At 34.6% G+C, this 15,580-nt stretch overlaps 1 protein-coding gene across 1 annotated transcript in view; it reads left to right on the forward strand.

Moving 5' to 3' along the window:
• The window catches only part of LOC121862516 (mucin-5AC-like), a 32,674-nt gene extending 26,372 nt beyond the window's left edge, over positions 1 to 6,302 (forward strand). The window contains exon 5 of the mRNA XM_042360822.1: positions 6,239 to 6,302. Within this exon, the coding sequence (XP_042216756.1) occupies positions 6,239 to 6,302 (64 nt within the window). The remainder of the gene's footprint in view (positions 1 to 6,238) is intronic.
• Positions 6,303 to 15,580: the final 9,278 nt, after the last annotated feature.

Here is a 15,580-nt window from a genome sequence, read left to right on the forward strand (position 1 = left end):
ATAATGTATACATTATGGAAAGAACAGGATAAAGGATAGGTGACTCAAGGAGGGCAATAGAGATTTAGAATGAACAGAGTGACCTAGACTCTTCTACTATGGCTGCCACTCTAAGGAAGTGCAGCATTACAGATACCTGTACCTGTAATTCACTGTACTGTAATATACAAAAAAAAAATTACGGTATTATGCCTCAAGATTTTACAAAAAAAAAAAATCTACAATTCTTTGCAGTTATGTTGTATATTCACTTAAAAATTTGCTCAACTTGAAAGTTAGGCACAGTAATGTTATACAACAAACATTGTACAGTACAGAATCTCTAATTTCAAAAATCTAAATACAGTGACCCCTTGTTTAACGAACGCCTCGGTTAACGAAATTTCGGTTAACGAACTGCCTTCCATAAGGATCTTCAATTCGGTTAACGAACAAAAATTCGGTTAACGAATTTCTTACGAACCGACCTCAACATGTTTTCGCTTGCACTGGCCGGGCAACCAGCTTTAGTATCAGTCCGCCAATACATTAATCGGTTCTAGGGCTTAAATTCCTAACTATTTTAGTAAATATCAAGAAGTTTATACTATTCAATAATTTTAAAAGTTTAATATTAAATTTTTTAGTCATTTTAACAATTATTGAACATAATTGAAGGTAAAGTGACTAGTTTAAAGCGCAGCATCCAGCCTCTTAACACAGCAAACAGGAGTTAGTCTCTCTCTGTTTTCACTGGAGGTAACATCTTGCTTGAGACTCTCTTCAACTAAACGCTTTTTTTCTGTGTTTCCAAGCAAATTATTGGTCATTTTGAAATATATTTTACATATTGACAATATATAATGCAGTGCAGTGTTTATTTAAAGAAAATAATCTTGAAATACACCAAGAGAACTAAAATTTTATGGGTGCAATGGTGCCATGGGGTGACTTCTCTTCCACCCCAATGCCTTCTCTTCTTCCTTCTCCTCCACCCCCCATTGTAATTCCCATCATCATCATCATCATCCAGGAGCCTTCTACATACACACCTCAAAGTAAGTGAACTTTTCTACCATTTTTGTTGAATTTAGGAAATTTTCGGTGAGCTGGAACCAATTACCCAAAAACCCATTGAAACAATGGTTTCGGTTAACGAACTTTTCGGTTAACGAACGACCTTCTGGAACGGATTGAGTTCGTTAACCGAGGGGTCACTGTACTGTAATAATACAGTATGTACTGTACAGCAATATTAAATAATGATATAATTCAATCTTAATCAGTCATACAGTAATCCTAACTATTGAGCTTACTGAGCAAAATTTAATGTAGGACCTCATCAGTGTTGTCATGGTATTCATACAATGCACATATAATGGCCCTCCCCCTCCATTATAATGACCTCTGTGACTCAAAACAGTACTGTACAGTACATCCAGGACTGTCACCAGTTGAAGCCCAGTGGATCTGCCACTCACAAAGTCATACTACTTGATACAAAGAATTTGATCATTCTGCATGAGACAATCCTATATCATTAACTCCCTAGACTTGCAGGTCTAGGAGTTGCAGGTAAATTTGTAATTTACCTTCTCAAATAATTTTATTATATCTTTCTAGTTTTCCACTCTTCCAACATTTTACCCATTCTTAGTGAATATCACTGCCAACAATCTGTTTAACAAAGTTAGGTCAAATGGTTGCCATCATTATAATATTTTAGCCATTTGTGAAATACTACTGTACGTACTGTTAAACAGAAAACTTTTCAATTTAAAATTTTTTAGTCTTTTTCTTTCAAAACTTTTGGTAATTGTCTAAATTCTTCCTTAAATCTAAAGATCTAAATTTAGAGGAACTGAAGGAGAATTATCAAAATACAGTATAGGATTGCTGTATATAACTTAAAAAATAATAATCAGTGATATACTGACCCCCCCAAAAAAAAATTAGCTATAAAAATTTTATATTCAATATCATTCCTTACAAATCCCGTATTCTTTTAATATATCACAAAAAGACAATTTCCTCTGATCTTCAAATAATTCTGCATATTCTACTCACATGTATTGGTGTTAATTACTTCCTCACAATATACAGTACTGTACAGTAATTATTTCTTATAACTGAGTTTTAGGAAATTCCCAGAGTTTTAGATCAATAATATAGGAATTATTCTACCAGGAATTTGAGGCTTCAGAGCAAAATGACGTTTAACCACCTGTGTACCAATTCCCCTTGAACTGAATAAAATAATCTAACATGAGCCAAATAAAATATTAAAAGTGACATCCCCATAACAAAGGGGTTAATACTGTTGCAGCAAAGAATTTAATCATAAAAACTACAGGAGAATTTGTACCACAAAACTCATAAACAGCTGAAATCTCTAAAACCTGCACAGTGCCAGGATGTATGATGAGCTTACAAGTAAATTATCTACACTGTGCGTTTTTACACCCAATTACCTGTACTGTACAGTACTCCACAGTACGTACACACATTTCATAAGATTCATACCATACAAAAATAAAGCAAAAATACTTTGTAAAGTTAAAATAATTTAATGTCAAAAGCTGAAAATACAGTACATTATACATTTAAATCAAAATATATACTGTACAGTGAAAATAATTGGTGGACAGCTCTTCCGAAGATGAGAGATTTCTGGGATGACTCTCTCAAACACGAAAAAATCCCACATCCCCAGAATTTTTCTGAGCAAAATAAAGTTCTGCACTGGTTAGAGTTTCTTGGAATTTTCCAGAATTACGCTTTATTTCATCCTTAGCATTTGCTCCCAGACCCGGAAAAAAAAAATAGTTTCCAGAATTACAGTATCAGGTAGTTCTGCTATAACGCGATAATTGTGTTCTTGTAAAATATCGTGTTATAGAAAATCGCGTAATAGAAATAACAGGGCTTATGGAGAAAATAGGGTTAGGTGCAGATTACTCGAAATCGAAAAAATTTAGTAGTTAGCCTAACACAAAGGATAGCACAGTCTAAATAAATGTTACATTCATATCTAATAATGAAATCATACAGTAAATTTAACACTTTACCTTGAAAAAATATGAATGTAACTTGATGGGGGAGAAGGGTGATTTTGAGGTTGATAACATCAAGCTTCTCTTCAAGTGTTATATCCTTTCTTTTACGATAATCACCGGGAATTCTATCATCAGAATGCTTTTTGGAGATATTCTTCTTTACCATATTCACAGTTAATACCACAAAATTGGAGAAATAGTAAGCAAAAATCGCGTTATAGCAAACAAGCGATCGCGTTATACAAATATTGTTCCGAATTCATAAATCGCGTTAGAGCAAATTCGCGTTATCAAAACACGCGTTATAGCAGAACTCACTGTACAGTATACCCACATCTCATTTTACGCGGGGGTTACATTCTTGAAAATCACCGCTTTAATTCAAAAATTTGTAAATTAAACATAATTTTCCCATAAGAATACATGTAAATGAAATAGGGGAACCATCATATACTGTACAGGGTACGAACAGTGCTCTCACTTAACCCAAGCACGCGGCCAACCTCCGACACACGCTCTCCTCTCTGAAGGCGGGTGATCACATTTAATTTCACATCTATTGCGATTGTTTTTCGTGCCTTTTTAGCTTTAGACGCCCCAGAGAAGGCAGAGATACGTTTTCCAGACATGCTCAAGGGGGGAAAACAGCGTTTAACACTAAAAAGGCACGTGATAAACACACAATGCAAATGAGAGCACAGAGAAAAAGTAGTGCTGGTGTGAACTGAGAAAGCTATACGTGGGAAGCTTGCTGGACGTCGTCACAGATGTTGTACAGAACACTTCATTATCATCATTACCTTCATCATTAGTAGTAATAATCTTTATTATTACATTATTATAATAATTATTATACAGTATATTAATAATAATATTAAAATTGTTGATACAACTGTGACTTTATAGTAATAACTTACCAGCACCTCACCAGGCATCACACGCGACTCCACTGCCAGGCGAATATGAGCGCCAAATTTAAACTTGTCTTGAGCGTGTAAATTAGCTTTTGGTATTAATTGAACAATCGCTTTATTCCAAAAACGCTTGAATTAAACACATGTAAAACGCGAGTTACCTGTACAGGGTACTCTGAATATCATTTCATCCACGGAATTTGCTCCCTGACACGAGAAAAAAATTGGATAGTTTCCTGAAGTTTCCTTGGAATTTTCCAGAAAGTGCGTCTGATTCTCAACCTAAGAATTTGCTCCCAGATCAGAAAAAAAGGAGATTTTCTGAACTTTTCTCAAAATATGCACCTGATTTTCAACCTCAGAAACTCGCTCACAGACCTAGAATTGAGAGAATTTCTCCAGAAAAAATTATGAGCTATCAATGCCGAGTATTGGAGAGTTCTGGCTAATAGATATACAGGTATTACTTATTGTACTATATATACCTGTATGGTATATAGGAAGCCTCTAATTAACACAGGAAAAAAGAACTGATTGAACTGTACCATTTTCTAATCTAATCTACCACAGGTACCCTTTGTTTAACAATTGGGTTGCATTCCTGAAAACTTATTGTTAAGCAAACTGTTCGCTAAATGAGGGATAACGAGAAATAATATCCTAAACAAAGAATAACTAGGAATAATATGTATGGAGATAGCATGTTATTGCCGAGTCAACTCACCATCCAGTAGCACTCAGCGGGTGAGGCTGAGCTGTGAGCTATGTTATTGTTCAACTGGTAATTTTGGATATATATACTGTACATAGTTTCCTCCATTTTCTTTTACTCTGTTACATGCACACACAATCATTCATACAGAATGTGCAAAAAAAAAAATTCAATAAAATAATTATCTATCATTAGGTAAAAAACATAAAAGGTACTGTACTGTACTGTAATAACAATTCTTGCATGCTTAGCAGTTTGCCCACAGAGCAAGGAAGGGGAAGTTTAGACTTGCAAAAAATCTTTCATATACCTACTACCTTATAGTTTGGGCTTAAATATTTTTGTCGGTCAAGTTTTAAGATATGGGAGAATATGTTCTAATTATAATAATTTTATAAGTAGAACTTAAAGGCTTCTTTACTCTATGGTAGAACAGGGTTACTCAAACAATAGATTAATTAAACGTGAGGGATATGCTCAATAATAATATGTACTATACAGGTAGTATTGTTATTATTAATAAATTTGGGGTGTATCTGCTCTGGTTTATTCAGAGGTATGCTCCGTATGAGGATTAGCCACACCAGCAAGGGTCAGGGGGTCATGGAATAGTGGCCAATACCCAAATCCTATCCTGGTTTTATCTGATGATGCCATGTTAGGTTGTTTTGTATTATGGTAATTTTAGTAGTGGGTGATTGTTCTGCCAGTGTCTATGTTAGTTCCAGGTTGTAATGTCATTGTTTTTTCCCTATTTACATATAAAAACTATTAGAATAAGAACAAATACAATAAACACCACCATGGTTTAAATCAAAGTTTGTCAGGCACAGGCAAATGATGAAATGGATTCATGAACTGACAAAATTAAACTGTAATATGCCTTGTATTGCACTGTATATACTGTAAGAGGCTATACCCTAAGGATCCAGTACTGTACAGTACTGTACAACAGTTCACTGCTAGCTGTCATCAATGTCATGGCAGTGTTGACATTTCCAATCAGCAAGCAGGGGTTCAAATTTACCTTCTAATCAAACTAGCTTTCAACTCAGATTTCCCAGCACAAAACCCTCCACATATAGCTAAGCCATTGAAAAATAAATAGATATGCCTATTGGTTGTTTCATTGTACATGTAGTTCCCCATGTGTCAAGATTAACAGTGACATTATTCTGGTGGGTGTGTCTCATAAGTAAGAAAAATGCTGTAACTGTAGGAAAAATCAACGCAGTTTTGAAACTATCTTCCCATTTTGCTGGTCATGTTCCTAGATGCAGGTCACAAGTATAGCTACAGTATTTCAATGAAAAGATAATAAGGTGATAAGATGTCTGCTTTAATATTACTTATTTTATTACATACTGTATCTAAAAACTCACAAAAACAAATTTTGTGTCATGTCCAGTGTCCTTGCATAATCTGTTAACAAGTATCCTACATCTGTGCATTAATATTTAAGTACTGTACTGTATTAGCATTCGTCTTTTTAAAACGAATATTTGTTTCTGACAAAACTTTTTCATTTCCAGAAATAAATACATACACATACCCTATATGAGCCTCTGTATTCACAGCTTTCCAAAGGTCTTTCCAACTCCTAATTCCACATCTTGTGCTCGAAAACTTAATGACAATTGAAGAATTCAGAACTGTACCTCAGTCCATAAATTTAATCTATAGAGATCCAGTACTGTACAGTATTTAAATAGTCTGGTTTGGTTTGGTTACGGAAAATTTGTTTTAGTTCTGTTTAGTTTCAATCCAATACTGTAGTTAGGTTCATGAGCCTGTTAATACAGGATATGCAACAGTTAAATGTCATCATGTATTTGAGAATAGCAGCAGAAACAAATTTTTATTAATGAAAATTTGTGTTCCAATAGTTAACCACTCTCTCCATGTACTGTATTCTGGCTGTCAATTTTCAATACTGTCAAGCAAGCCAACAGAAGACAAGGAGGCAAAAATTCATAATTTAAACCCAATTATGTACTGTACAGTAAGAACAATAATAAGCAGTACAAAGTATACAGCATTGTACAGTACCATACACAATTTACTCTTAATGATAACAAGCAGTATACGTACTGTACAGTAATATTCTTTTACTGATAACAAGTTTTATAATACTTTCCAGTTTAGTTTAAGGTGTATAAATGTATATGCACAGCCAGTTTAGAATCTTTCATCAGCAATTTTACAAGGCACACTAGAGAAGTGATATTTTCAATGTAAAATGTATAAAATATTTAAAGAATCATTTAAATTGTCACAAATTATCACAATGAAAGAAAATGCAAGTCAGATTTTATTCCTGAAAATCATAAAATAAACACTCACAATAAATTATTAGTTGGTAAAGACTACAGTAAAGTCTACCCCTACCAGGACAAAGGTAAACAAACTCTAAGGCATCTGCACCTGAAGTTTCAGTGTCCAGTGCCATATTGTACAAGCCACTGATATAAATTTAAATTCTGTACAAATTCCTGTAATTAATTAAACCACGCCTCTAAATAACAGTTTAACTACCTGGGAGCTTCATTAAAACGTTTGGCATTGGCCAAATAAAACATTAAAAGTGGCATCCCATTTTGAAAGGGTTAACCTGTCTACACTTGTTATGCCATTCGACTATTCTGAAGTAAGCATACATTACCAAATTATCTAAATATACACCAAGTAAGGAAGCCCCATCAACACCCATAACATAACTGAAGCAATTTGGAAGTTTACTTGAAAATCATATGTCATACTTTTACAAAGCCGCTAAATCAAGTACATACTCTTTTCATGTGTCATTTCACCACTTATCAGACAGTTGGTGTTCTTTTTTACCTTGTTATGACCTATATTGTCCAGTGTTAGTACAGTACAGGAGGAAACCAGAGTACCCAGAGCAAACCTGCAATGTTTGGTAGGATCACAATGGATAATACTGTACCCTTCTCACAGTACAGTATTACCTAAATACTGAACAGTATGCAGAATCTTTTTCATTTTTCAAAACAATCATTTCAACAAATGAAAATACTGTACAGTACAGTACTTTACTACTATACTGTACTGCAATTAAAATTAAAATACTGAATTATTAAAAGACTGCACTACTGTATAACAGAATAAAAGCACAAAAACAATACAGAACACATTTTTCTGTTGTTTATAGTAACTGGAATTATATTCCCATAGTTATCTCCAAGTTTCTTTTAACAAAATTCAAACAAATGCATAGAATAAAGTGTTTTTGCATACAGTATACTGTATTCAATATGCACCTGTATCTTTCATCTCTAAATCAACAAAATATGCTCTCTATACAAAAAGCCAAACTCAAGTCTCATTTCTTTTTATAAAGAGGTCAATTGATCGGTTCCATCACTAAACCATTTTAGGAAAAATAACAATGGTACAGTTACAGTACAGTTTCTGGTTCCTCTCAAAACCTAGGACTCAAAGTCCCAGGGAGCACTTCCTATGGCAGGTGTATGTTCTCTTGACAAAATAGAAAAAAGAAAAGGGAAACATGAGAGCTTTCATTACAAAGAAGTGAACACAGTTTAAATATTTTATATATGGATCACCTGAAGAATCCCCACCTGAGCATACTTCACCTAAGGATTAACCACCCTAATGCTAACCTAAAGCAAATTAACCAAACCCTACCTATCCTGACCTAACCACCAATTAATATTATTTCTTTTTTTTTGTGATGTACCTGACACAATATTTATATTATGTACAGTCAGCTAAGTGGAAATGGTGACAAAAGGTTCTGGAGTATGGAGACTATTTTCAACCACTCCGTGGTTAGTACAGTACTGTAAAAATATGGCCACAAACCATTTAGTGGCTGGTTGCTACCACCTACAGTATTTTTTATTGGTACTTTTACTGCTAACAGTACAGTACTTGATACAGGGTATATCAAATAAATTATCGCCCCCACTGAAAGATATTTCTTGTGGCCGTGGGGGTTTGACAAGTTGATCTAAAGATTGACAAATGTGCATGTACCCTGGGTCAGCAATGTGCCCCGGGTGGGGCGCCCAACCGCCTGCACTACTGTACACACAGAGGCGTAAAAGTGAGCGGGGTTCCAGTGGTTAAAAATGGTCTCTCGAGAGAATTATGCTCCTGTAAGATTTGTAATTCATGATACAGTACTGATACAGTATCTAATTTATTTGTTTTACAATAATGTACCTGTACAGTACTGTACTTTGGAAAACTCACTCTGTAGAGGTAATTTTGCAGAGAAATTTAGCAACACTGAAAGGGATTAATGAGTGGAATATGGCAGTTAATAAATAAAGATAATTAATCAGGGTATGACAATTACACATAGAGCACTTTTATTTGCATACTGTATAAACTTACCTGGTACAGTACAGTACTGTACATCTAAAAAAGTTATGAAGTGATGTATGTTATTCATTATGCTTTAGTAAACCGATCAAGTGTTCAAGCTGGTAGGTATGTTAGATCATACAGTACTGTACTTCTATATTCCTTTTCAAATTATAAAATTACATATACCTGTACAGTACATGTACTTATATATTCATCATTCCCATCTGCCATACAAATTATACAGGATAAGATTTCTAGGTAACTTCTCTAGTTCAGAAATAATAGTACAGTACCTGTACTGTATATACTATGTACGGTACCAAATTTACATATTATTTACCTTTACTACATAAAATCTATGATTTGCAGTACAGTACAGTATTACCCCGCTTTACGCGGTTTCACTTTACGCGATTTCTCATATACGCGGTGCCTCGCCAGAACCGAACTTTCACTTTCCGCGGTTCATCTACCCATATACGCGCAGTGTCCAGCTCAACGCTATTTTTAGATTCGCCCCACCCGCCTGCTCCCGCCTCCGCCTGGGCAAGCCGCGCGGTAAGGTTGCGCAATGCATGTCTCTGTTGCGTTATCACTGACGTCATACAGTATGACGTATCGGACTGTGATTGGCCATGCATCCCTACCCCCCTCTGCTGCTAGCTGTAATTGGTTTAAAGTAATATGACGTGTCCACCCGGGGAGGGAGGAAAGACGACGCTTGACCTAGCCGCGGCAGTTTCATCCCTCCAGGCCCAGTATGCCAACCCATCTCTTCTACTAACGTAAGTGTTACACCTAATTTTTAGTTTTCCTAACCTAACCTTTATTTTTCCTAACCAAACCTCTTCTATATTACTTGTTTGTGCATACCATCATAAAGTTAAGATAAAATTTTTACTACAACATAGTTGTGTGTCGTCAAAAAGTGGAGTTTGGGGGTCGGGTCAGTCTCTATTGGAATTAATCCCATATGTTCTGTTGTTCCATTTATGCGGATTTCACTTTCCATGGTACCCTGTGGGTTCAATTGACCGCGTAAATCGGGGTACTACTGTATACCATGATGGCCTTTAAGCAGATGGATCCACGTACATACAGTATTTAGGTATGTCACCATTCCATGGATACAGTACTGAGTGGTGTAGCCACTAGGGGGTGGTGCAAAATCCTGCATTCTAGAGGCAACCTGGGGTGATTTTTACTACAGCTACTCCTCGACTTACGACCTACTCGACTTACGACCTACTCGACTTACGAACACCAGGACATACGACCGCCCCAGTCGTACCAAAATTTTGTCAAATTACGTATTTTCGAGTCCAGACGTTGGTAGTTGCGCTGTGTACTGACAAAAAAAAATTTTGTAATTCACTTTAAAATGGCTGGCAAGCTTAAAAGTGAGAGTTTTGTGGTGCTGAGAAGAAAAAGAGACACCCACTTTATATTTTCTATGTATTATTTAAGCATTTTCGACTTCGACCAATTCGACTTACGACCTGGATTTGGGTCCCTAACCCCATCATAAGTCGAGGAGCAGCTGTATATACTTCCATTTCTTTTATCTTCTGTTTGTTTTTTTAAATTACAGTAATCTACATTCCACTTAGGATGATGTGCACAAAATTATTATAATAAAACTGATAATGTACATGTACAGTATAAGGGTTCCTCCTATTTGAAGTTAATCATAAAATTATCATTGATTCTGCTACAATGTTTCTCCATTTGTCATCTCCATGTCAAGTTCAAATTCATTAATTAAACAAAAACATATGAAGAACAAAACATCCATTGAAAATATCTGTATCATAAATGAACATAATTTTGCATAATTGTGCATATATAAGTATTTTTAATTATGGAACCGAAAACAAAATTGAATATAATACCAAAATTCCCAGTGAAAATTATGTGTACTGAAACAAAACAAAAAAATATCCAAAACATAACAAATACAGCACTGTTTAAAGTACAGTTCTGTATCTACAATTTGCACTAACATCACTTATCAATTTCATCTTAATGCTTATCAAACAAAAACACTAAGACACTACTGTACAATATCTTCAAGTTTAATTTTTGGTGGATGTTTCATGACAAATTTGTCAATTACTTCAACTTACACAATGTTCATGCTGTAATGAATATGTATCAATGCTAGTCCATTCAATTGCTACTGGCCAATTGTAAAACAGAGGTAGGTTTTAAGAAGTTCAAGCTTGCTGTTGGAACATTCACTATCATAGTTTGTCACAACCAGTACAGTGCTACAGTCGAGTGGGTTAGAACATGAAAAATTTCTAAACTATCATGGGATGTCATATGCACCTACACCACCCTGGATCTACTATATACTACTAAATATCTATATACAGTACATAAAGGTATGGTATTTCAGGTTCTAATTTCTACATCAATATGACGACTAAAGACCAACCATATAGTACAGTATTGTGGTCTACCTACCATAGCCTATGCTGTACCTGGAGCAAAAATTCCTTAAAAATAATTCATTTTAGTTAATCACAATTACAGTATTTTATAATGTATCACTTTCGTCATACTATAATGGACTTTTATTATTACATTTTGTCCACTAAGCTGCATCTTTATCTTCATCTATATCTATAGTGAGAAGATTCATACTGAGCCCTCCTCCCCTTGTAGCTAACTAGGAACTAATTACTGTACTGTCATGTCATCATCCATTAAATTTTCCCCAAGAAAATAGTCTGGTGAAAAGACTAAGATAGTCTACAAAAATGATAATGACCAAACAACTAACAGCCAGTGGGCCAACCACCTCCTTCGACACATCATTGAATTTACAGAAACAATTAAGCTGTACAGTTTGTCATAAATATTGTAATGCAAATTGCTAAAACTCATACAAATTAAGTAGCTATTAGGTATGTACATTGGAATGCACATTTATGAACCCCATTAAAATCAAATGCGTCTCTTGTATACTGTATGTACAGTACTATAATGCATATTAATACAACCCATAGATTTTTTATTACAAATTAACTATTATACTAATATCGAGCTCTAAAATTTCTTTACAGTTAAATCGGAGCAATTATAATTTGAAAAATAATGTACGGTACAGGTATTAATAAAAACAGTACCCAATCAACCTGTAATAAGATGGATGGCTGTTTTCTTCAGTAAATTACTTCCAATGAGAAGCTACCAACAAGAGAACTTGAATACTAAACCATTATAAATGAAGACTAAAATTACTAATATTTCCATACTCGAAGAAAAAAATTATTTACACACTATACACACTACCTAGATTGACAGGTAAATTACATTGGCATACAAATAAATAAACTTTGTGAGTAGTGATCATATTTTACCTTCATTAAATGCATTCCCATTTAATTTCAAATCAATTGCATGTGGAAAAATATTCTTAAATAAACTTAATTAAATCAATACATTAACAATTATTACCAATATAAACAGTTTACACTATGTAAAAAATATATATTCCAGTGCAGACAACCTATCAGACAACTAATCCAAAGGAGTTTTACTTAATCTAAAATGCTATATATACATTACTTTCCTTCTAGAAGACACCTACTAAAATAACTACATGTTAATACCAATAGTCAAAAAGAATTTTAAGTGTGTGTGTGTGTATATATATATATATATATATATATATATATATATATATATATATATATATATATATATATATATATATATATATATATATATTAAGATAAAAGAAAAAATCATACCAATACAACCGTCTGTTATGTACTCAATTCGCATGACTAAAATTTCACATGAAATGTTTATACAAAGATTTATTGCTTGACATAATCAGTCATCTTTTAATTACAAAATAATAACAAAAACTTGAAATTCCAAAATCATTAGCAACCGACACCGCTTATTGAGGCCAAGGGCGTTCAACTTGATGCACAACGTTGTGGACAAGACCCATTTGCGCAATTATTCTGCGGTCATATGAACATGTGTAGAGCTTTGTCTCAACACCTGTGGTCCCTTTCTATGTCACCCATTATATGACAATTGTACACGATATCTCCCATCCCATATTTTTGACTGGCAGCATCCCATCCACTGACAGCACGAAACATTCACCAATGTTTCCGTTGTTTATTCAGTTATCTATTGACGAATTTCCTTAATTTTCATCGTATGAATAGATAAGACCTTTAAGAATTAGTACATAACTGCAAAATAATGTACCTGATAAAGTAGCGGAGCTAAGAAGGAATAAGATGCCGGAGGAAACTGTACGCTATACCTCGCCATGGTACACAGACAACTACACATAAACACACATGGCTGCGCTGTGACGTCATTACGCTGCGTCCAAAGCTGCACCAAATTGAAATTTAACCAGAAGTTAAAGAATCCACGTAATAAAGTGATATTCAGTAAAATATGGACTTGAGAAACTAACCCGCTTAAATATGTATTTATTATAAACTGTTCTATTCCGAATATTCATGCAATGCGTCTGTCATATACTATATAAATAAAGGTACCGTAAATGAGGCGGGGCTGGGATGAGAGTACCAGCTGCTCACGGGAGGAGGTACCCCTCTTTAGGCTCTCCAATTATGAACACTTGCTAAAATAACAAGTGGCAACAGTCTTAGATAGGCAGTCAACCACTTAATCCCTGTATTCAACTAATTACAATATATTCATTGTCCAGTGAGGATATTCTAAAGCTGCAAAATATACACATCAGTCAAAAAATCATTTAGATTTTCGCCAGGAAAAACAATGCGAGTTATTAATATGCGATATATTTATAAAAAGCATTAGGATTTGTGAATGTAAGGGTATTTGTTGAGTTCCTGAATATCATAAGTTATTTTGTATCTGCTCCAATTATTGTTAAGCACGGAAACCTTCTACAGTCGCTTGCTACTGAAGCCTTAATGGATTTATGTTGTAGAACAGTAGACTGTAATATGTACTGTACCCGAAAGGAGGATTTTATTTACTAGACAAGTTGAATAAATAAATTACTATTTGATCTAGTAAATATATTCTCACATAAACAGGTGTTGAAGTGCCTCCCGTCCCTCAACTTCATTTCGAAATACCCTGGTTGCACCAAAGGAACTATGGTACTATTTTACTATTTAAATATGAATTTGCGAGAAAAAGTCACCATAAGGATGTTAACTTGTTTTAAGTCAGTTATTACGGGAGGGTGTTTTGTATTTACGGTCGGCGAAGTTGGCATCTTTTCTTGTTAACGTCAGACTCGTGCATACAAGAAAGCATCCGTTGCTAAGGGAGCGTTGCTAAGGTAATATGTGGAGGTTGAACATTCATGAGTCTTAGGAACACAGTAACACTGCATACCTGCTGGTAGTCAAGTCCTTAATTTATGTGAAAATTATATGGAAATTATGACCCCATTTCTCATTGTCTGTGAAACTTTATCCTCTTACCAGATACTATTTTGTGGTCTGTACTCTGCTGGGATGTTGCATCTTGCATGTTATGTAATTCTATTTTCTATATGCGAATTCCGTCTTTAGTTTTTTTATTTGTAATGCTTTATCATTATGATATGCGTGTTAGTTTTGAAAAACATGACATCGTGTAAATTACGAAAGTTGAGTTAATGTTAGTGTGAGTCAGTAAAGTTGGACAGCCCATGAGAAATATCCAGCTAAATGCGCGATGCACCTGGCTCTGGTTCAGGTGGCCACCAGTGGCAACCAGCACACCCACCCACATTTTTTTCTCCCAGGATGAGTGATTATGATATACTCGTGATTTGTTGTAGCAAGTCACAGGGTGCGCATAATATGTATACGCCACCCTAGAAAAAAATGGCACCACCCACTGTCTTTACCAGACACCAACACAATCGTGATAATTATCTAGTCCGGTTATCTCTCTCTCTCTCTCTCTCTCTCTCTCTCTCTCTCTCTCTCTCTCTCTCTCTCTCTCTCTCTCTCTCTCTCTCATTGCCTGTGGATTTCTATTTTTGGTAATATTGAGCCGACGGCTAAAGCCAGAAGTTGTTCGATTACGTTCATGTTTTACACATATATTTTTTAGATGATAGTAAGTATTAAAGAGACGACAAATTTCTATTTTAATTAAAATTACTTTTTTGTAGTTTTCTCTATCTACGATCATAAATCACCTGTAGTAGGCAGGGTGTCTAGGAAGAGAAATTGCGGGGTATATCACGGCGAAATACTGATCATATAACATGAAAATGATGTATTTGTCCGCTTTGTACGCAAAAAAATAATTATTTATATATATATATATATATATATATATATATATATATATATATATATATATATATATATATATATATATATAACAAAGAAGTACGTCTGTGTGTTTGTGTCTGCACGAGAATCTCGGAAACTACTTTACCGATCTGTAGTGATGATGGATGGTGTTATATGTAGTGGTGATGATGGATGTTGTTATATGTAGTGATGATGGGTGGTGTTATATGTAGTGATGATGGATGGTGTTATATGTAGTGATGATGGATGGTGTTATATGTAGTGATGATG

This window comes from Homarus americanus, unplaced genomic scaffold (assembly GCF_018991925.1).
Source record: "Homarus americanus isolate GMGI-L3 unplaced genomic scaffold, GMGI_Hamer_2.0 scaffold31037, whole genome shotgun sequence".
Lineage (NCBI taxonomy): Eukaryota > Metazoa > Arthropoda > Malacostraca > Decapoda > Nephropidae > Homarus > Homarus americanus.